At 41.6% G+C, this 24,478-nt stretch overlaps 1 protein-coding gene across 1 annotated transcript in view; it reads left to right on the top strand.

The window, feature by feature from the left end:
- bbs9 (Bardet-Biedl syndrome 9) overlaps positions 1–24,478 on the top strand; it is a 129,881-nt gene that overhangs the window by 79,346 nt on the left and 26,057 nt on the right. Inside the window, exon 21 of the mRNA XM_028425193.1 lies at positions 5,572–5,682. Within this exon, the coding sequence (XP_028280994.1) occupies positions 5,572–5,682 (111 nt within the window). The remainder of the gene's footprint in view (positions 1–5,571; positions 5,683–24,478) is intronic.

Raw genomic sequence — 24,478 nt, 5'->3', positions numbered from 1 at the left:
AATGTGTTTATGTTAGTTTCCTGGAAGTAAAAATCACACACACACAAATACACACACGTTGAAACTAACATTATTATTAATAATTGAATCCAAGTTACAGTTACAATTTCCCTCCCACTCTCACCATCACATGACCCACTGTCTCACCCTGATGACATCATTTAGACCAACCTCAACCTTCAACAGCTGCACTTTGTACACAGTACTGTACACATGGTTCATTAGTCAGTGTGCTGTCAGCACAGCTCTGAACCTCCCTCAACTAGGGAGGTGTGTATACTAAGACCTTCTCCCACTCACACACATTATATCCATCTGAGTACTATGTTTTTTTTTCTTGTAGTTGTTTGTCTGTATTGTCACAGAGTTTCTGGTCTCTAGATTCTTTCTGTTTTCTTTTGTTTTACGATTTGCGTCGGTTTAATTGTAGCAAGCAGACGCGCTACACACCTCCTCTCATCCACTCACACACCCCTGTGGTGTATGTGTGTTGCAGTTATTTTCACAGTGTTCCACTGGTAGCTGTGGTTTGAGGCCTGCATCTATTTTAGACTTAAAGAGAGGGGAGAAGATGGGCTGCATTTGTGTGCACGATCAGTATGTGTATCAGTTTGTGTGTATGTGTTAGCATTTAGTTGCATTGTACCAACACAAATTACATTTTGGGGACGCAAAGGAGGTCCTCATAAAATATATAATGGGTAAGACATTTCTTCAGGATCATAATAATATACTAAGCAGATATATAATAAGCATTTTTTCAGGAAGAGTGACTCTACATACATACATTAGCACTTATAGAGAATATTATCATTTTATTATTAACTATACTCATTGAATTGATGCATAAATAAATATACCTATAACGTGCACATAAGATAAATAATTGTAGAGACATGCAGAGAAACCCAGACCCCTCTCTCCCCAACCACCTCCACCAGTTAAGCTGAACTGGTAATGCCAAGCGATACAATCCCCACACCATGTCCTTGGTCCGGCCTTGGGCCTCCTCTCATCTGAATCTGGTTCCCGAACCACCTCAGCTGCCTCTACTCAACATGGAGGATGCTTCTAGGATCGAGATGTTGTTGTGACGGAAGGGCTTTCCCTCCATTGCAACCAGTCGTCCTGTCCCTGCAGCTGAACCCCCCCCCCCCCCCCCCCCCCCCCGCACGGCATGATGCTGCCACCACTATGCTTCACTGTTGGGACTGTATTGGACAGCTGATGAGCTGTTCCCGGTTTCCAACACACATAACATTTAGAATTAATGCCAAAAAGTTCAGACCAGAGAATCTTATTTTTCACTCATCTCTTGACTGCATCTCTGGAGCTCAGCCACAGAGCTGGAATGGCCAGATGGCCAAGCCCCGTCCCAAACGTCTTCCATTTAATGATCATGGAGGCCACTGTGCTCTTAGGAACCTTAAGTGCAGCAGACATTTTTTTGTAACCTTGGCCTGATCGGTGCCTCAATTCTGTCTCTGGGCTCTTCAGGCAGGTCCTCTGACCTCATGATCCTCATGTGCTCTAACATGCACTGTGAGCTGTAAGTCTTCTATAGACAGGTGTGTGTCTGTCCTCATCAAGTCCAATCAGTATCATCACACACAGCTGGACTCAGATGAAGGTGTAGAACCATCTGAAGGATGATCAGAAGAAATGGACGCACCTGAGTTCAATATATGAGTGGAGTAAGTGAGTGATTTCGGACACAGCCTAACTTAATCCACAAAAACCTGATGGACAACCCTGAGTCCCTTGCCCAGGATAGGATACCCGGGGCCTTCCCCTATGGGTCCCAAGCAGACATAGCCTAAAAAATTGACATGTAATCACCCTCTTGTGAACTCGCCACCCAGAAGACGGCCCTTAGGCGTGCGGTGTAGAGTGATTAAGGTAATAACCAAAGGCAGACACATTAATATCAGAGAGAGTCATACATATATAGCACATAACCTTAGATAAATACAGGCTATAAAAAGTATTTTGTATTAAAATGATAAAAAAAAATGAAATATCTGATGAATCTTGGTTTTGCTGCGACAGTTAGAATGAAGGGCCAAAGTTAAAGATGAGTTTTTATTCTCAGGGGATTTTTATCACAGCGCAGTGTTTGTGCTGAAATATTGACCAGTGTATAAGTCAGTATTAGCATGTAATTACAGTAATATGTCTATATACTGTATGGTTTAAAGTAAAGCCAGAGAGTGTTACTGTTATCATGTAAGCAATTACCTCTGCCTGTGAGCAAAAGGATGCTGTCCAACTGAAAACTAAATAAGGAAGTAACTTTGTATTTCCCCTTTGTATGCGTGTATGTGCATACGTTTAGACGACAATGAGAGTGCGCATTGGAAAATGTAGTGTAAGTGTAGGCCATGTAATCCTGAGCAGCTGTCTTTGTTCTGTCTCTGTGGTGTTTCCAAATTGAAGAGTTCTCCTCCAGACTGCTATAAATACAGCAGCAGAGCTCTATTTTGAGACAGAATCAAGCATGAAATTCATCATTCAGTAGTGTTTTTGTTGTATTTTTCTGTCTGAGGATGCCAAGTTTTTTTTTTTCTTTTTCCTAAAAGCTTTTATTTACATTGCTTGTACTTTTCTGTACAACGCATGGGTTAAACTGCGCAAGCTGCAACTTTATTTATTTATAACGCACTTTAAAAAAACAACCATGTTGATCAAAGTTCTGAGCTTTACAAAAGACACCCCATGTCTGCTTCACACCAGTTTTTAAAAAGGATTCACACTTTCAGACATGCTTCCAAAACACATCGGTATGTGTGTGCAAAATTGCACTACTGCTGGTGCGTACGTACCAACATGTGTGCATGCAGGGGGGATTGAAAAAGCGTAAAGCCCACAGCCAAATTGCTGGTAACCGCAGCAGCAGAGTGTCACCCCCATCTTCAAACCGCGGCCCAGAATAAAGCAGGAATGCGCTGGTGTCTCCATACTTCAGACCAAGACATGGCTGTCTATTGGAAACCCAGCTAAACCCCATTCAACCAAGCTGTCCAAAAGTGTTCTAAAACTGCAGCCCCAAACTGTCAGAGAGTGGCCCACGCAGCCCCACAATGTTCCAAACTGTCACAAAATGGCTTCAGCTGTCTTCAGACTGTCCCTAAATTGCTGAGGACCGAAACAAACTATTCCCATTTATATACAAGCAGACGCACAAGCGCCTGCACACAGTTCCCAAATGTCCCAGACTGTCCCCTATGAAGCACGTGCAGGTGTCCTCAAAAGATCACAGTGGTCCTAAACCTTTCCTCCACCTGCTGACTTTTGTCAAGTAGTATTGATGCAATACTGTGTGTGTAATACAGGAATATAAAATACATGCTGACTGAAATTGAATGATATATGTAAGTAGCTTGAACAGCATAGTTACTGGAAGCTCAAGTTGTGCGTTCTTTATAATCTATGCTATGATAACAGGTTGTGTCTTGAATGGCCCAGCATAGTTTAGGTAGCATTAGAAGACAGTTTTCGATGTTCTCTTGAATGCAATATTATTCCTTGAAATGGAAGATATGAGCACTGAATCATCATGTTTGTTTAATTGATCAACTCAATATGTCTGAGGTTTTTTGTAAAGTTGTGATGGATTGATGCTCATACATGTATATGTGGTGGGTGTGGCTTTGAAACAATATTAATTAACACTTGAACTAATAATACATCTACATACACTTTACATTCCTCTTCCTGTTCTACAACTTAGTCTATTTCTGGTTTAAATACATAAACTACCACTTTTTAGCTTTTCCTGGCTGCTGCCTGTCATTATAGTGTTTTTTTTTTTTTTTTTTTCCACTGAGGCTTTTGTTGGGTGTTGAAGTGTTTGATGCGCAGTATTGAGAGTAAACCTTGGGGTTGTCCAAAGCTGATAACCCTTCCAGTGAGTCAAATATAGACATGACCACATGTGAGAAGAAGCACAGAAACCACATCTCTGCCCAGGCAGTACGACTCTCGACTGTTTACAGAGAGAGGCGTGCGTAAGAGGTCAGCGGTAAGAAACGGTCTGTGTGTGATGTGATTTTGTTTCAGTAAAGTAACTTGCTCCAGAGGTGGGCTATTTCCTTACCTGATGTTGATGTAAAGTGTGGTGTGGAACGAGGTTAAAACACACATGCACCCACATAGAAATCCACACATTCCACACTAAATTGTAAGACAGCGTAAAAAAAAAAAGAAAAAAAGACTTAGAAAAACACCTGCCCAATTAAGAGCGAGGCATATCCCATTTCAAACAACTGTGAGTGAGCAAGTGTGTGTGTGTGTGTGTGTGTGAAGCCACAGACTGTGCTCTCACCAAAGAGAACAAGATTGGCTTTAGAAAAGGCCAGGATAAATATTAGAGAGGGCTTAGGATAATCTGCACACACACACAGACACACACACAAACCCACGTAGACCCAGTGGGGGAGATGGAGACACACACACATTCTCAGACACCTTAAGGTAGACATGATGGCAGACACACATGCACACTCTGTCTCATACATGCACGCACACACACACACATCACAAAGCATGATGTGTGCAGTGCATATTAAATGAAAGCACCATGAAAAGGGACACAATCCTTGGGGAGAAGAGGAAATGAGGAGAAAGGGAGGGATGAAGGGAGAAAGATGGACTCAAAAAAAAAGAATGTAAAGAGGATGAAGAGTAGATGGAGACAGCACAAAAAAGAGGAAGAGGGTTAAAGGAGGAAAAGGGAGGCAGGGAGGAGGAGGAGGAGGTGGAATGGAAGAATCAGGGATAGTGATGAAGAAGAGACAGAGAGGGGAGTAGGAGGAGCAGTGGAATGAGGAGGAAGGGGGGTGAGGAGGAGGCAGAGAGGTTGGACAGAGACAAGGCGTCCAATTCATCGGCCTCAGGAGCTCCCTAAATCCAGACTGATCCATGGGATTCTAGCAGGGATCACACACACACACACAATCACACCCTCACACATTCAGATTTGCACACACACACACACACACACACACACACACTGTTACCCATGCTGTTTTCCCTTTCCATTTCCATTTCCAATGAAACATTTTCATAGTTTTATTTTGAAATTCAATTCTTGAATTCTGAGCTAAATGTCATTTGCAGTTGGAAAAATAAAATACAGTTTTACAAAGATGTAATTACTTCATTTAATAATTACATCTTTACATTAATTATTGCACCATAACCTTAGAAATAAATCATTTCGAGTTGCTTCCTGCATTCAAACCTGCTAGCTTGTTGTTATGCTAACCTAATTGTTTTGCAGCTCAAGTGATCAAAGTGGCACCAGTAAAATGTGGCAACGCTAACTGAAAATCTGTCTGAGGGTATAATTTCAGCTTCACAGCACATGCAAGAACTACAAAGAGGTTTTTGGTCTCCGCTGCTGCAAGCTTGTTAGTGCAAAATTCAAGCAGAACATGTTGGAGAATAATAAAAAAAATGGCCGCCTTCTTTAATCAAGGCCCTAACTGGCCTGCTGTAGATGGGCTGTCATCACACTGAGAAGCTTATTATGTCGTATTCTTATTATGCTGTATTTTCTCTGTCACTCAGGAGGTGTTGAGCCTATAGCAGAGGTGCCTGGCGATGGGGATGAGATGGAACTTCCACAGGAGGCGACCAAATTCATCAAGAAGAAACAGCCATCCAAGAAAGTGAAAAAAGGTAGGAGTGCTGACTCACCGCCTCTCCGTTGCTGCTCTGTGCGATCATCTCTTCCTCCTTCCCTTCCTTCTGTCTTTATTTGGAGCTGAATGTCCCCCGGTTCTGCTTCACCTTGTCACATTTCCAACCTGTCCGTATCAAACTACACCCCCCCCCATCTCCGAGCAGGACATCCGCAGCATTACTCCCACCTTGTCACTAAATCCTGACCAGAGCTCTGTCACTGATATCTGTTCACTGTCTGTCACACTGCAATCGACCTCACCGCTGTCAATGCTGTTGGCTCGTGGATTGCAGAAGCTGCATGGTTTGGCTGTGAAATCAAACAGCAACTTTGAACCCCTAGATGTTGATGCACACAGTTTGGTGTTCTAACTTGTAGGTGAGATCCTAGCTCTTCCCCTTAAAAAATGCCGTCATGGCATCCATTTTTGCCTGGACGCATTTTATTGCTTAGCAGAGAATGACTTTATGCCTTGTGGTACAGTGGGTTACCCTAGGTGCATTGCATCTTTTTGGCATGCTAGGGGGAATATTATGAATCATTGGGCCTCTTTATGAACAGACAGACCTGGTTTCTTTTTTGTGGTTTTTGTGCAGGAGTGCGTTGGATTGTGTGATGATGCACTGAAACATGAAGGCGAGTCTCGCTCAGTGAGTTGCCAGTTCTGGCTGATATCAGGCACACGTAACGTCCTCAAAGATGTGCTTTTTCCTGGAAATGTGTGGTCACTGCCATCCTCTGATCTGGGTTTAATCACAGTGACTAATGTCCTTTTTATTATTATCACAGCGTTATTGCTAAAGGCTGTGTTTTCCACCAGTTGCCAGGTCTGCACTCGCTGCTACTTGCTGTTAAGTGATCTGGACCACAGCCTCATCCTCTGCTGTGTGTCTGCTGTCTTTCATTCTCACTCCCGTCATGTTATCATCTCTCTGCCTGTGTTCTCATCTAAGATATATTAGTTAAAAAAGGAAACATCTTGTCATTTAGTAGGTCTAAAAATATGACCATAATTTGTTGGGATCAAACTATTTGAATCTTTAATTCATTATTCTTTGTTTTTTGATCCTCCTCCTGATGATAGGATACACAACAAATGCATATTGTTTCCTGGCACCTGGTTTTGCTCTCTTTTTCTCTCTCTCTCTCTCACTCTTTCACACACACACACACACACACACACACACACACACACACACATGCGGTCTTCAGCTTCTGGTTTGCATTGAGGACAAATCCATGTTTTATGACAGTTTGTCTTTCCTAACCCAAAGTGGATAGATTCTCTTTGATGCTGCTCTACTTTCATTACTGGACAGTGTATGTGTGTGTTAGTGTGTGAGTCTGTGTGTGTTAGTGTGTCTGTGTGTGTTAGTGTGTGAGTGTGTGTTAGTGTGTCTGTGTGTGTTAGTGTGTGAGTCTGTGTGTGTTAGTGTGTCTGTGTGTGTTAGTGTGTGAGTGTGCATGTGGCCGCTTGTGGTTAAGCCACTCAGGCGTCACCGCTAATGAGAAAGGGAGGTGTGGGAGACACAGAGAAGGCGACACAGGGATCATTAGATACACACACATGTATGTATACATCTATACACTCTCTCTCTCACACACACACACACATAGAACAAGTGTGTCAGGACCAGTCTGTGTTCTCTAAGCTTAGATCTGTATACTTAATTTTTTAATGCTCCAAAAATTATACATAAATAAAGAAAGAAAGAAGAAAGAGGATTTCCATTTTGTGACTGTGCTATTTTTTTTCCAACAATGAGCATTAGTTCCCATTTTAAAATATGCTAATATATCCTAAATTCTAATCCTAAAGGCCATTTCTTTTAAGCCAGACAGCAGTAAATCAGCACCTGCAGTTTGACACACCAGCCTGGTGTCAGCTAAAAGCATATGACAACACGCCATTTCCTTAAACAATTTCATGTGTTATTACTATGCATTTTTACAACACTTTAGTTTCCACTGATTTGAAATCTGTAATGCACCATAATAGAAGGGCAGATTTTTCCTTTTTCAATGTTCAGCACAATGAATGTGCACCTAACTCAGCCTTTAAACAATCCCCACCATTCTCAGACTGCCTTCTTACATGAACTTTTCTTGCTTTATCGTTCCATGATCAATCGACTGCTCGCCAGAAATGACACGAAATAACAACGAAAAAATAAATGGAAAAAAGTGGAAGGCTCAGAATACATAGTTACTGCATGCAGGATGTCATCAAAATTCATGTGTTATACGCCATGGCCATGACATTATGTTGGACACATGCAGCAAAATCTATTTATTTTGTGCCATCATTTTTTTTTTTATATTCAACATTTCATTTCTGAAAGCTCCATAAAACTTTTCATGTTGTATATTTAGCTGAATTAAGCTCAATACAAAGCCTGTAAAATATAAGTGTATCATTTCATCACTTCTCAAACTTTACCATAGTTGTCAATAAGTGCTCAATTATTGTAATGTATTGCTTGTCTCATCTTTAACTCAGTATCACAGTGCCGCTTACACTTACACGTCACTCTTGCCAGATAGCGATTGGAACAAAACACAACAAAACAATAGGAAATGATCCCTAATTAGTATTGTTTGTCATGGAAACCTCCAGAGCAAATCTGTGGTTGGGAGGTGGTGTGGTGCGCTGGAAGGGAATAAATGATCTGGGGACGAAGGGAAGGGGGGGGGTAGCATCATGTCTGGACTTGTCCTGTATCCTCCACCACTCCTCCACCTCTCATCAGAGAGAGACAGAGGGAGAAAATAGGAAACAGCAGCGGCTTGTAAAGACGTCACGCACAATGGCGTGATTGTTTATTGAACATTGTAGTGAAAGTCTTTTGGCGTGCAGCCTCAAAAATGCTTCCGAGTTTAAAGGCTTGACTCAGAGGGACAGCACTTCATCTTACTTGTTATATCTTGATAAAAATAAAAGTTGATATTAATTTCCTTTGCTGATTCAAACATGTAGCTGAAACAAAAAGCTTAAATCATATGTCATGTTGATGTCTGGTCAAGTCTAGCCAAACACATTCAATAAAGTCTTCTTGTCTGACTGTGGCAAAATGCCAGGAAAGCCTTTCACTCACAACTCCCATAAAACAGAGGAGCTAGGTGGCAGAGAAGAAATCAGTTCAAAGCTCAGATTATTTCAAACAAAGACACACACACATGCACCTTCCGCCTACCTGTCTATGACTTAAAAGTAATTAGGCGCCATGCCAAACACACACACACACACACACACACACACACACACACAGACCTTTCTGTTAGAGTGCATGGATGCCGGAAAGCACATTTGGTTGACTTGAAAGGCATCAAAAGGCGTCTGAGAGTGGGACAGAGTGAGAGAGAGAGAAGAGTGAAGCTCTCTCTCTCTCTCTCTCTCTCTCTCTCTCTCTCTCTCTCTCTCTGTCCCTCCTCTACTTGAAAAGGAGGGATGAAAGAGAGATGAAAGGGAGAGTGTCTTCCTTCCCCTTTTCTGGCGCTGCATCCCTTTTTTTTGTTGTTGAGCTCCTCCCCAACAGCCCACCTGGGATCACAGTCCACCACCCAGAGCATAGACACACACACACACAACTGACGCACAGATGCATATAAACACATAAAACATATTCAAGAGTTTGGTCTAGTCCCATGATCCAGTGTCACCGTGCGGTCAGTGGCCTCATTTGGTACCATTATGTTCTATTAAGTATAGTCATTGACCACCAGCATGGGCCGTTATTATGCTGGAAATACTGCACTTTATGCGTAATAGCACAATATTAGCCATTACTCCAACAGTTATGAGCATACTTAGCAATTCAGGCATGACAGTGCTGCACCTTTCACATATTAGGAAATACCATTACCCGCACCCATTAGTAATGTCCTCTGTGTATAAGCATACGCTTATCCATGAGGTGGTTGTTCGTCAGTGATTGTAAAGATGTAAAAGACAAAGAGAAGAATGAAAAGTGTGAAAGGTGTTTTTCATTTTTCTGTCACTTCATACATATATATATATATATATATATATATCTGTGTGTGTATATATATGGGCATCAGAATCTGTATCAGACACTGTTTGTGAAGATTCTTCTGTTGAAAAGGGATATCCAAGTCCCCTGATGATTTCAGAGGCTGCTCCACCCTGACAAGAATGTCATTGTAACACTAAATATGGGTAATTATAGAAATGTGGCATGAATGGAGCCACAAATTATACAGTAATAGATATCAGCACAGTTACAGCTCGCCTCACAGGCAGCTCAGAGTCCACTGCTCTCAGGAAGTGAGAGCAGCATTTCACCCTTTACCTCTGATTTCTATAACATGTACAGTCACATCCACCTCTTCTGTGGCCAGATAGATAAATCTTCCTCCCAGGTGAGTTGTGTTGTCAGCATCAGAGGGAAGCTGCACAGGTAATGAAACTTGTAGCGGCTCAGTGAGAGACGGCGTTCAGAAGCCAGAGGGAGACTTGTACTAACATGGCTGAATTACATGACCCTGCTGCGACTGTCCGTCTGTCAGATTACAGAAACACACAGCGAACGTGGCTATCAGTTTACTGACGCACACTGCGGCTGCTGTTCACATCCAGCATCTGCACACAACATGCTCAGCGGGCAGGTTTCCTCATCCTGAACAGGATCCTTCGGGGCTGTGGCCACGTTTTCTGACCCATGGATCTCTGTTCATTACGAGTGTGTGTGTGTGGGTGGGTGGGGGGGTTGCTGATGGGTGTGACAGATAGAGGCCTCTCTATTCCCAGCTCACCCCCCATGAATAAAAACACAGACAGAAAATGAACCCCTGTTTGGCCATTCACACACACACACAGACTTTCTGAGGTTAAGTGTCCTTGCAGATGGAAAGTAAAATATGTGGCCGGTAAAACTAGGCTTGAAGGATGGATGTGTGTGTGGAAATGAAGTGTGTGTATAAATGTTTAATGGTGTTTATAGTCTGTAAAAGTGGGTGTGGTCAGTTTAGAAGATGCTGGCTGAAACCATCAAGATGTGTGTGTTTGAGGGCACAGTTTTAATGGAGTCAGGATTTTATGTTGACATGTGTATTCAGAGTAGAGCTTCAGCAAAGTCTTTAGGCTTTTTTGATGTTTCCCTCGTAACGCTAAGTGCAAAAAGAATTGACAGTTTTATCTTCAGATAAAATGTGTTTTTTTTAAAATTCTTACTAAAACCTGTTCAGGGTGTACCCTGGCTCTGGCTGATTGATAGATGCGATGGACTCCAGCATGACTTGTACCTCAAAGATAAGATGAAAGTGAAGGTATTTGTCGAAAGATATAAGACATAAAACATGGGTATATATACTTACTATATATATATACTTACATACTAGATAAAAAATATCAACCTGAGACAATGTGAGTGAAGGAATATTTTCAGTGTTTCGGTGATTGAACATGGAAAGATTAAGAAGGTGTTACAGGTGTTTTTGTGATACACACTGCTGATCCTTGTTTCCTTAAATTTAGGTTGACAGTGTTACCCAGCAATACGACACACTAGCACAAAACTCCCTGAGGTAATCTGTCACTACTACTACCTCAAAGATAATTACATTGATGTTTACATGGAAACCAGTGATAGTAATTCAGCAGTGCATTGGTTTTGGTAATTTGGAAACATAATCTCCCCTTCAGTGTTTTTAGACTTGGGCTGCTGCAAGAGTTTGTATTTTTTGCCTAATCAGGGGGTAACATGGCATTTAAATTGGTGTGGTGTGTTCACTAAATTACAGCTGGTTTTTTAAAAGCGTGTCCCCCAAGTCAAACATGTCAAACTTGTGCTCCTAAAATAAAACTGCTTGCTTCCCCTTTTCCAACTCATCACACGTGTGTGTGTGTTCCTGAAGTCCAGCTGGGTGTCGAGTGTGTGAGCTCAACACATCCAAACTTTTGTCAACCTGCCTAAATCCGAGTTTTCATCAAGTAAGTTCCTGGAATGGAGCTGTACCTCAAATCCAAGTACACCTCATAGCCATCTGGCCATTAAAAGTGCTTCTAAATCCAACTGGACATCAATCTGAGTTCCACTAAAATCCTACTGCATCACCTATGGTACTTGTTCTTTAAATAAGCTGTGATTTACTGCTTATCTTTCAAATTCATTTCATCTTGCACAGTTTTTTTGGACAAAAATTATGCTATAGTCATAAATTGAAGTGTTGCAACCTATAAAAATCAACTACTGCAGGATGTATTTATTGAAAGAATTTATGACATGTCTGACATCACCGTAGGGCTCCTGTGTACTAAACGGACTGAACTGCATAGGAAGGTCATCCCATCATCGCTCTAACCTCCTGACTGGTTTTAATCTCTGGGCTTGTAACTTGTCAACAACATTTTTAAGTAGCAACATTTGCTCTTGTACTGTACTCCAAAGCTGGCGCATGCCAACAAAATCCCCACCGCGTGGCTATCACGCCATCTCACCAGCTATTTGTTGGCTCCGGCTGTGTTGACGGAGCGCTGATGAGATGCTCGGCTGTTTAATGTGTGCGTAATGTTCCACTAATGTCTCTGCAATGGCATTATCTGATCGGCTATTCTTGGCCAGAGGCTAATGCACGCCGTGATTACAGATAGAGATGAGGCCGGTGTTCCAAATATTTGTTGACTGTTTGGGTACCAGGGTGGACTGATGCACATGGACCTGTGGCACAGGGACCCCTGTGATGGAAAGTTCAGCAGTTTTAAGACTTATGACGGTTAAGTCCTGTCCAGAGTCCTTGTGTGTGGATAACTCATTTATTGTCATAGATGAACCTAAAAGTATCGTTAGCATAGCTTGAGAAAATTTTTGCTGAGGCGCAGAAACTAAAGGGTCTTATCATGAAGAAGCATTCTTCCTCCACACCAGTTTCGTCATAGGCCACCATATGATGTATATATCATGTGACATGTGTAAGTCTTAATATTTCTAAAACAAGTAATTTATATAAAACTAACCCTTGCATAACAGCAACAGAAAGACAGCAGAAATTAACATGTTTACAGCCTGGTACAAAAACAACTCTGGTCTCAAATGATAGGTTCTCAACTAGTGACAACCCCCTCTTTGGCCATATTTTGAGTTTTGGCGGACGTGACGCCGCCAACATGGCGGCAGTCAGAGCGTCCCGGAACCTCCCACCAAGCCTCAAAACGGCTCTTCAGAAACAAACGGGTGACGTCATAGAAGCTCTGTCCATAGTTTTTACTGTCAATGGGATTTACCTAACGTTTACCCCCAGAGGCCACATGTGGAACTGCAGTTTTTGACAATTGTGTATAATTAATGTGGGAGTGATAACTACTGATAAAGTTCTGGACCCTTTATAGCTGTTTCATGTGTTGAAAAGATTTTGCGGTATAATGAAAAAGCTACCTAGTGAACCTAAGTTTACTTATTAATTTGTCAAATATCTACAGTCAACACTGCAAATAATCACAAAGAGAATACAATTACTTCACGCACAAGCAAATACATATAAATAGATCAACTGACAGTGGAAAAATGATAATAAAAATCACACTGTCTTCATTAGCAGGCCTACTGTTTTAACTACTTTAAAAGTCACTAAGCCGCTACCATTAAGGTTCTCTGATTCTTTCAGATTAATATATACTATAGGACAGGCAGTAGACGTTTAAATATGCAACATTTATGAATCTTGTGTTTTGTTTGTAGCTCACTTTATTTATAACTCTCTTTTTATGGCCACAAAGATTTAATTTTCAGCAAGAATGTGAAGTTTCTCTAGGTTACCTTTAGGACAAAAAGGAACCTTTTTAAACTATAAAAACAGCAGCTTCTTTGGGAAAAAATATATCATATGTTTATTAAGCTAGTATGACGCAAAAGGGAGTTTTGTCGAAGCGCTCTCATTAATCAAAGGCGCGTTGATAAGGTGTGTAAATTATTGCTCAGAGAGAGGGGAGGAAAAGAAAAGGAGATTTAGGGAAGTGAGGGAAAGGGGAGAAAAGGGAGAGGCAGGAACTATTCTGGTTACGATAACCATCAACAAACCAGACAGACTGTTCAGAGGTGGAAACCCAGATGTGTGTACGCGTGTTTCCCCCTCAGGTCATGTAACATGTGGTAAGGAGGCAGTGTTTTTTGCGGTAGTGTCCGTTCAGGCTCCGGACTCCTGAGGGAACCTTCCAGAAGGAATGAACGCTCTTCCTCTGGGAGGCCCGTGTAGGAAGTGCAGCTTCCAGCTCGGTGGAACCGGCCATCACACCCCCCTGCTGCTTTTCACATTAAGGCCATGGCTGCTATGTTATGGGATATAACCGTTAATCTAATACATTTTATGGTCGCTACTAGTTCGGTTCATACATTTCATGGGTCATTCCGGCTGTACAGGGTTTGGCCCCCATAACTTTGAATAATGAAACACACTCTATGTTTTAACACTCTGTGAAAAGACTGAGATGTTTGGCTGTCAGAATAAGATAGTGGTCGGTGTATGCACGCTTAAATCCTGACAATTATTGAAGCAGAGTGGGCTGTAAACTGTGGCTCACACACATGACCATAAATAGGACATCTTTACATGTTTTAAGCCATCCAGTCTGCTTAAGGGTCTGATTTAACTTAAACCAGAATCAAAACGTGACTGAAAATGAAAATAAAGTGACCAAATACAGGACTCCTGTGTCAAAGAGCCCCCTCGCCTGTGGGTGTTTATGAGTTTTTTCCCCCAAATGCATCATTATAGCCTTCTTTGACAACCTATTCTGTCCTCTGTGGTGAAGATGTGTTAGTCAGAGGAGGCCTATACATGGCCTTTTATACAACATTAAATCATTACTGCTTTATTGTCCATGAAATGTGCAAAATCAAAATGTTTACAACCTAAAAAACGTGTTTTGCTCTCAGTGTGTGGTCTTAGAGACTATTTTTGTTTTGCATGTTCTTAAAGAGACAATTTTTTTGTATGATCAGGGAATGTTTTGCTTAGCAATAAAAGCACCTCTTTGTTGCTTCATCCCCCCTTTAACACCCTCAACCTCTACCCCCCCACACACCCCCTTTTTTTTTAACAAGGGACCTTTAATTTGGCGAGAAGGAAGCAATGAATTGTAGAGTATACTTTTCCACGGACGGCCTGGGAAGTGTAGGCCTCTCTCTCTCCCCTTTTCCCCTCTCTCTCCCTCTCTCCCTCTCTCTCTCTCTCTCTCTCTCTTTCTCTGACCAATCTTAAAGCCAATAGGTAACATATGTGGGGTTGAAGCTGCTACTGCACCGCTCTCCATGTCCCTCCGCTCTTTGTTATCACGTTCTATGCTTTACTGTTGTCGTCTAATGTGCAGGTCTTTCGGGAGCTTCTGTGTGAATGCGTGTGTGTGAAGAGAGTTTATCAGAGGAGACGTGTCAATTAGCTGGGGGATACAGGAGGCAGAGCCAGAGGTCAGAGGTCAGGGCGGGGGGATTCGTCAGCTGTCACTAACTATAAAAACTTACTGTGTTCCCGTGCGTCTGCATACGCGCCACGGCGAGGACCTTTTTTTGTGGGTCAGCAGCCACTGTGCCGAAACTGAGAACAGACACACAGCTCACTGGGTGTGGTAACACCTCCTGAAACAGACTGACAGCTTAACACTAAAAAAAAGTCACCTCTTAAAGACAAAGGCCAGTGTTTTATTAGTGCCATATTTGCATATAGATGGACGGCACAGTATATACAGGAGGGAGCTAAACAGACAGAAATATTATAACACCAGTAATATAAGAATGTATGTAATACCTTTAACTTAATAACTTTAAAAATGATAAAATAATGGGCAGAATGTGGGAACAGTAACATCACTTTAAAGGATCACAATTGTGATCGTACAGGTGTTATCCTTGATTAGCTAATATCTGAATCTGGAGCATGTATAAATTTGATTTTCATGTTGTGAATATTTTCTCTCTGTACAATATCTTTGTCCAGTACTCCTAGTGGAGTCATGTATTCATGACAGCCGTGATAGCAGATTAAACACCTCTGTATTGCATTTTTTATATTATAATCTGCTATATCTGCTTTTATTTTCCTTCAGGGATCAATAACGTTGTAACATCTGAGTGTCATGGCAACAAGTTCTGTACACAATCCAAACAGATACAAATAAGAGGACAGCTTGGTTAAGGCTGATGTTTTCTGCAACCATTTAGCATGAGAACAACATGAGTTGTAGCAAACAAACACCTGCCTGCCATGGAACTATCAAACCTTTATTGACAAATGTCACTAAAAAGAGTGGTTGGGATGTACTGTGAGCACACACATCGTGAGCCTTGGCTGTTTGGTGAGTTTCCAAAATGAAGATCTAAATTCTATAATCCCAAATGACCCTTTACATCAATTGTGTTACATAAACACTAGAACGAGTACAATCTCTATAATGTCAGACTGAGTGATGACTCTGAGGTGATGATTTCAGTTTTCCAAAGTTCACTTATAGACCTTCTAGAGGTCTGGAAATTACCTGTTCCTCTGAGAGCTTAAGTGTTTTCTGTAGCAGAGCGAGAAGTGATCAGTGTCAGTAGAAAGAGTCAGGTCACTCCTCTCAGTGTTGGCAACTGCACAAAACAAAGTACAGGCTTTAGACCGCAGACAGAAGCATTATGGGTACATAATGCCTTCTTTCCTCTCCATCCTCCATCTCACGCCCTCCATCCTTCCTTCCATCTCTATATCTTCCTCCTCCCTGCCGGCACTCTTATGTGTGTGTGTGTCTAGTAAAGTAAAGAGTGTGTGTGTGTGATCACAGAGGACATGATTAGTTTCCTTCATTAGGCTAAAGGCTGGGCTTTGCTCCATGGCAAATATTGGGCCATGGAAATGAGACATTTGCACGCACAAACACGCACGGACAGACACACACACACACACTGTTAAAGAACACACCCTCTAACACTCGTGTAATATGCTCTCACAGTCTTGGACAGGACGTTCCTCATTTATTCAGCAAATGGACACACACACACACACACACACACGAACCTATGCTGTTGTACTCACACACATTCTGACCACATTTTGACACTCTCCCTCACACACGCCGTGTAAACACACACCCTCACAAATCAAAACTGTGCAAACACACACACATTCACATTCACACGCACACTTTCTGGTCTAATCCACACTCCCTAGCTACACCTCACACACACACGCTCAAACACATCCTAATGTGCCAAAGCAAATGGGTGCAGGTTGTGGCTCAGCGGTGTGTTCCTGTGGCTTTAATTAATTCCACCAATTAATGAGATGTGATCAGTTCCAGACCGAGCTGGGCCCACAGCCGACACGTGTGTGTGTGAGCTGCTTCTCAGCAACACATAAAAACACACACATGGTTCAGTCCGCAGACTGACCACCTTTGCTGATTCACCAGCTACTGGAGAGCAAGCACATTGCATGCACTATAAAATGTACTGCTTGTCTACTTTTGCTAGTTCTTGTGCCACAATGATGTGTGTATCTCCTATGTTATTAAGTATTGTTACTATGTTACTTGTGTCACCAATTTGGTGACAAAATTGATACAGTAAACACAGAATTGTTATTAATTATTGATTTAATGATGGATTCCAGGTTGTTTTCTGATGAGCCATTAAGTGTTTTATATGCAATTGTTGATACATTTTACTAGTATTAGCCATGTTTTTGATATAAAAGTGAGTGATGAACCTGGTATCATTGGATCTTTGGGGTCTTTAATCATCAGACACTCCCGCCCGGGCGACCCAGCCAGGGGTGATCAGTCCTGGATTGTGTCCAAATTGCCCACTTTACCACAAATCCTTTGTGAAGCGGTCTCAGCTGCACCCAGATTTGTTATCACCATATCTGGGTGGAATGAAGTGGCTACAATTTGTTTTGAAAACTTAAGCTGCTTTCTTGGCTCAACCTTGAGTTGTCAGTCCTGTGCAGTGGTACAGGGCCTCCTATAGTGAGCTGTGGTTGAATGTATTTAAGAGTTTCTGGTTCCTGCTTCCCTAGATCGCTGTGCAGATTGTGTGTGCTAATGCCCCCAAGACCTGGTCATGACACCAGTGATACCTACCTTCCCCCTGCCTTTGGACAGGCAGTTACACCAATTTAATTCATCTTCCTCGTATCTGCTCTTCAACAGGATGACACTTCTGCTTCCCACAAGCTCTGTCGTAGTGCAGCTAAAATATAACGTTTATAAAATATAAAAATGAAAGGGTGGCTGTCATTCTATAATCAAGGTCGCCTCATTTTTTGATCAATATAGTAAGGAAGTCGTAGATTGTTCATATAAATACTGGCAGCTTCAGTCAGCAGCAGGATACAGATGAGTGCCTTCAAAGTAAGAGTTGTGGCTATTGTTACTGTTGATGGGAGTGTAGTACTGCTGTTGGTACGAATGCTATTGTTAGACCCAACACCTATTCTTTGTACTACCACTTTGACAGCCTCTGGTACAGATTTCAGTTTTTAGAAGCAGTAGTGCAGAATTTGCAGAAAAACATCCACTAATAGTGGTATTTTCTTCCTTCTACTGTTTACAAGTTGTATTTTTAGTAAGTTTATTTATGAGATACATTTTGGAAAAACATTCCAAGAGTTGGTGGACAAACACACACGTACTGCTGCATGCTGGTCAAAACAGGAATGTGCAAATACAACCCTCGCTTCCCTCACTTGCATGTACATACGTAAAAAGCACACACCCCCATACACTTATGGTGTGTAACCATAGATTCAGTTTCCCATTTCTGGACACACTTTTTTTCCCCCACATAAACTCACACAGATGCACACGGGTGCGGTGTGTAGCTATGTGCTGAGCTGGTGCTGCGCTGGCTGGTGGAGGAGGAAGAGGGTTTAACACAGACAAAGACAACCAGGCCCCACTGACAGGAAGTGACTGCCGAGGTGTACACCAAACCTGACCTTTCTACCATGTGTGTGTGTGTGTGTGAGACCATGGAGAGATCTAACATGCAGACAGTGTCAAGCTAATATATGTGCATGAGCTCATTTCAACACTCTTGACAGACAACCATCTCCCACACACTGAGCTTTGTGATGCTAGTGGGAGGGAAAACCTTAGATAGAGGCCCTGATACACACATAGTGTATATATACACACACACACACACAGCAATTTTTCCATCATTTGCGGTGTGGAGCCATGTCCTGCTATGTCTGTCTGGAAAGACGTACAGCTGTGTATGTGTGTGTTTGTTAGTATTTGCAGATGAGTGTGAGGGGTGTGTTGGGAGGAATGAACAGTTTTCTTGGAAGCACGTTGCGTTGACGTCCGTCTGTGTTTGCGGTGTCTGTACGTCTAGCTGGGTTTATGTGTAAGTCTGTTTATCGCTGTGTGTTTTGGGGAAAGTGTTTATGCAGTCAAATTGCTCTTCCCTTCTAAAAACAACATGTACGCTGGTTAGAGGGCCTGCTCCTGCTGCTCTGTTTGTCTCTATGCTTTTTCATCAGCCAACATCAATTCATATCAGCAGATATTTCTATATTATATGAATATTAAAGCTAGAGACAGAATGAAATAGTGATAATGTATAAACAACCTATTCAAACATGTTTTTGCATTTGGACTGGATGTGGATGCAACAGACTTTTTTTAGTCCTGATATTGATACTGATATCTGAGTTTATTGTATCAGCTGTCTATCTGAATATTATATTGTATTGCCTGATGTCATTCAATCATGGGACAGAAACAGCAGCAAAAGTTAGTATCAGGGGGCAGGTTGGGGACAGTTGGAGTATATGCAGCACAGTGGACTTTCACTCAGTAAAGATCATGCTTACTTTTGTTCTTGCCTACAGTTACATTTTGCTTTTAATCAGTTATGTTGGGCATAAAAACTACTGGTTACGGTTAAGCAATAGTCATTTTTTGGTACCATACCACCCCTGTCCCCACCCCTATGAACATGTAGAGATGCAGCTAAAGGAATACGCACACACATGGAGATTTCAAGCACTAAAAGTTCAACCTTATGTTCTGTTTTCCTGATAATCGTGGGCTGATGATGCACCATCCTATCCTCAACAGAAGACCATAAAAAGAGGTTGATGAGATTTAGGCGACTGAATTGACAAGCGTGTACATACAGTATTTGGCCTGCAGCCGTATGTACAGTGTGTAGTGCATGTCACATGCACTACACACTGTAGTGTTGTTGTATGGGGCCTTAAAATGTTGGAGATGAATTGAAAAGTTTTCTAAGATGTGTTTGATGTTGTGAAATGGTCTGATTTAAGGCATAATCTTTTCCTAAACCTGATGAAGTACTTTTAATGCCGAAACCTACTGCTTGTTAGATTCACATTCAGAGAACTTTATTTGTCCCGAGGGGCAATTTCAAAGTTAAACATGAGCCTCCTGTGTTTAGGTCTACAGCAATGTGTTTCTCCAACAGGTTTTCATTATAACACACACACCTTATTTGTTGTTTATTTACTGTATTTTACCACTACAAGCTCACAGCATTACATTTGTTTACAGCCTCACTGCAGATCTCCGCCACATGTGGCTGTTCTAAGCCTGAAAACACAACAAAATTAAACATAAAAGATGCTCGCCAAACACCCATGTCGGATCATGCAGTACTGGAAGTGGCTCAGACAAATTTTTGGAATCACTGAGGTTAAGATAGCTGAGGTATAATTATGCGTGCGGTTCTTTGTCAAATCACCGAACTGAGCATTCCCCCACAGTCATTTTTATGGGTCAACCACACACACATTTATATTCCTCTGAATACTTTGTCGCTTTCGGTGCAAGCAGTTTTTGTTGTTGGCTTCCAGCAAGGACGAAGCACTTCAAAGCATACTGAGCAGTCTCTTGGTACAGACAGATAAATATCTTTGGGTCGACTGTGCACAAAGCTGTCACTCATAACACAAACACTGGCACAAAAAAACATATTCCTTGATATCGAAACTCCTTTTTGGATGCAGTTGTCAAAGCATGCCGTTATTTTGGTGGAATGCAGACACACATGCTGACACACTCCTGCATATCCCCTCGAGTACCCTGTCACTATTGGATGTACACATCAAAGCACTACAATGCCTGTTATGTGTGGCGACAGACAGTAATTAACTGGGAACATCCCAGTGGGACCAGTACTGACTGACTCCATCAATCACAGACAATCTGCTGCAACCACTGGAATGTCTACAGGGAGTTTGCATACTAACACTTTGTTAACACAAGGGGATGGAGGCTGTGTTTGTCGTGTTTGATACCAGTAACAGAATACTTGTTTGACAATTTAGCATCATGATGCTAGGCTGCAGGAAGAAATAAGGAGATGAGATTTTAATGAAATGCTGAATAAGGAGCTACAATATGAGATAGATGATGTTAGTTATATTCCATCTGTGTGTGTGTTTTAGAAAGAGACTGAGCGTGGGATATGAAGGGGTTAAGTAGGGAAGTACTGGAGCCAGAGAGATTGACCCAGACATGACCTGCCTATGAGAATATGGTTTAACCCCTCTAACACACACACACACACACACACACACACACACACACACACACACACAGCTCATCCTGAAATGATGAAGAGAGATGGCACAGGCCGCTTTTATTGCTGCAGTTTTTATGACCTAGACATCGCTGACATAAAGACCGGTCTGCACAAAAAATACTAATGTAAATTGTATTTTTTTAATAAAGAAAATCTGCTTTTAGTGTAACCTCAGACTCACTTCCTGGCATTTAACCAATCAGATAACAACTCATCGCCAGTTTAGGAGCACATTGGCCGTGAACGGGCTGAAATGAGGCCTATTTATCATCATCAGCCATTACTTTGGATTGTATTTAAGATAGTGGCGGAGTGGGTGGCTGAGAAAAAACATGCTAATGTTTAGGGTAATTTGTGTCGGCATTCAAATCCTTACCATATTTCTGTGTTTTAATGGGGTGAAAGGGTTTATTTTGTGCATATATATATATATATATATCAGTTTTCAGCCAAACATATAAAGTGTGTTGTCTGAGCTTGTTAGGCTGCCTCAAAATCTTCTCTCTCCTCCTGAACAATCTCCTGTGTTTGATCTCTTTTTTGGATCACATGATGCAGAGAAATACAGGAGAGTTGTTTATGAGCTGTGGACAAAAAGCATGTCATTGCAGTTGTGTGTGTGTGTGTGTGGATATTGCTGTGGTTACGCCTTGGCATCAACATCAATCCTCATCTCTATAAAATTTTCAGAGTTGATGTTGAACCTGGGAACCCTCTTCCTCTGCTCTCTCTTGTCTCTTAAAATCCAACTGAAAGAGACACACTATGATTGTGTTTCAAAATAACAAGAATTTCTGTTTTTATTCATAAAATAAAATTTACTTTGTGACACAAAAGTAAACTAAACAAATAGGGAAATGTAACTTTTTTTTTTCCTGTATTATAAAAATATCCTCAGTCCATTTACCTCCCCTCTGTGTGTGTGTGTGTCTCTGTGTGTGTGTTTTGGTGTGAGTCTCGCATGCACATTGCCTTGTTTATGTTGCTGTGGCAGCGATAAGGTTCTGTGTGTTGGTTTAAGATGAGCCGATGAGGCTCTGGTGGGACAGAAACACACTCACAGGGGTCATGATCAGGCTGTCAGTGGCGGAGCTGTTAACAAGCAGATGTCGCCGAAACTCACTGTCACCCTGCTCAAACTGCAGCGCTGACGTCATGCTAACACACACTCAAACACTCACTAACCCTTCTCAACCCCCGCAGTCAAAAATTAGAAAAGGCTTCCAACCCCCCCCCCCCCCCCTTTTTGTCTCACAACTCAGCACTTTTGTACTTCTTTTTAGCTGTGACGAGTACAAGCGAGAGCTTTACCTAAATAAAATATTTAGGTAAAATTAATTCATGCTAAAAACAAATGCAATAAATATAATCCTTATCAGGAGCTAGGGCTCACTCTATAAATGATCCCAGCACAGAGACAGGGTTGGATTCTAATGGCAAATATTACTGTGTTTTTCACCTTTCTGTCATGCCTTATGAACTGCAGTCTGCACAGCGTGGTCTACACAATAGCTGCTAGTAAAAGCCTGATCTATTTACAACATATTTTGTTCAGAATTGTGGGCAAGTGTTATCCTAGATTAGGACCAGGAGCATTCTAACCCTGTGTTATTTAAATGAAAACAAAGAAACTGGGTAAAAAAAAATAAATAAATAACAAAAAATCTCTAAACGGTCTGCCTTCAGTTTCTCCTCTTCATCTTGTCTCTCTTCACTTTTTATCCACTCCTTTCTCTCCAAATCTTTTTTTCCCTCCCCGCTTCCCTCTCAGAGCCAGCACTGCTGAGAACTTTTTACAGCATACACAACATAAACCTGTCATCACGCAGTGTCATTACTTTGTCATCCTTTTTTTTCTTCTTCTTCTTCTTGTCTTTTCATCTATTTTCACTTCCTCCTCCTTTCTTTCCTACTTGTTCTTCTATCTGCTTTCCATCTATTGAGCCTCCTCTCAAATGTTCCTCTCCTTTATTTTTCCTTTGGCTTTTTTCCCCCCCTAAAGGTTGATGATGTTCTCCCTCTCACGCAAATACAGTATTGTCTCTCTCTCTGTTTCATTCTCCTCCTGTTGATCCCCTCACACACTACTCCCAAACCGCCTTGCACATGTTCAACTTGGCTCAGTGTTCAGAAAGCTGGAGCAAACATGCTTACTGCAGGCACATGTGCGTGAGTCTGCATGCACATTCTTAACAGAAAAGAACTGATTTACATTAATAATCACTACCATATTAAAAAGTGTGTTATATCCTGTTATCCTAGGGCTCACTCGTTTTATTTTTGACGTCATTGCCAAGTAAAGTTTGTTTTGTATTTTTCGTTTCCCTGTTAGTGACACCTGCTTATGAATAGTGTTTAATGATCTAAAAAAATAAGATGCAGACTTGACTGATTGATGATCTCGGGTGTTAACATGTTGCATCAGCTCCCACCATTTGAATGTTTTGTTGTTGCTTCACACAAACAAAACTGTCAGAGATGGTCAGGAAGCAAGATGGTTCACGCTTCATCAACACCCTCAGAAAGTTTAGTTCAGCTCCACAGCTGAAACATATGGACACTGATGTAATCCACTAATAATCTGCAATTATATAATTTTTGTCAATTACTTGTTTGGCCCCTATTTACCTGCAACAAAATCTGCATATAATTGGTTCAGATGTTGCTAGAGAAGGCTGAGAAAAACATGTGATGTGCTACAGTGAAAACCAAAAAGTCATTTTAAGTACCTCTTTGTGTTTTTCTCTTTACATTTTCATCCTTATTTCATCCCTCAGTCATTCCTGTTGTGTGTGTGTGCTGTGTTTTTTCCCATTCACCCATCTCTATTTCCCTCTTCTACTGTATGTTTGTTTTCTTCTCTACTGTCTCACAAACAGACTTGCTGCGGTCATGAGACCAGAATACTTCCCACTGTGTTTGTGTGTTTATGGTATCCGTGGTAACTACTTCAGTTATGCGTCCTAATGAGACTCCTGCCTCCACAGACAGTTTTTAATTATGGAGACAGCAGGTAGTTTTCATTCCCCCCTGTCCCGATCCGTCTTCCCTACTCATTCGTCTTTTCCTACAAACACAGAACTCATCCTCGCATGCTTCCATTAAAAACACATCCCGCCGATGTTCCCACCCTGATAGCCAGGTGTCCTGCTGTCAGACACGCATAGACACACAACTCCAAGACACTGATGAGATTAAAATGACAAATGTTTCAAATCATCATATGCCCATTAAAAAAAACACACAGACACAC

The sequence above is a fragment of the Parambassis ranga genome, chromosome 16, assembly GCF_900634625.1.
Source record: "Parambassis ranga chromosome 16, fParRan2.1, whole genome shotgun sequence".
Classification (NCBI taxonomy): domain Eukaryota; kingdom Metazoa; phylum Chordata; class Actinopteri; family Ambassidae; genus Parambassis; species Parambassis ranga.
Note: the sequence above shows the minus strand (reverse complement) of the source record. Positions and strands in the feature narration are given on the sequence as shown.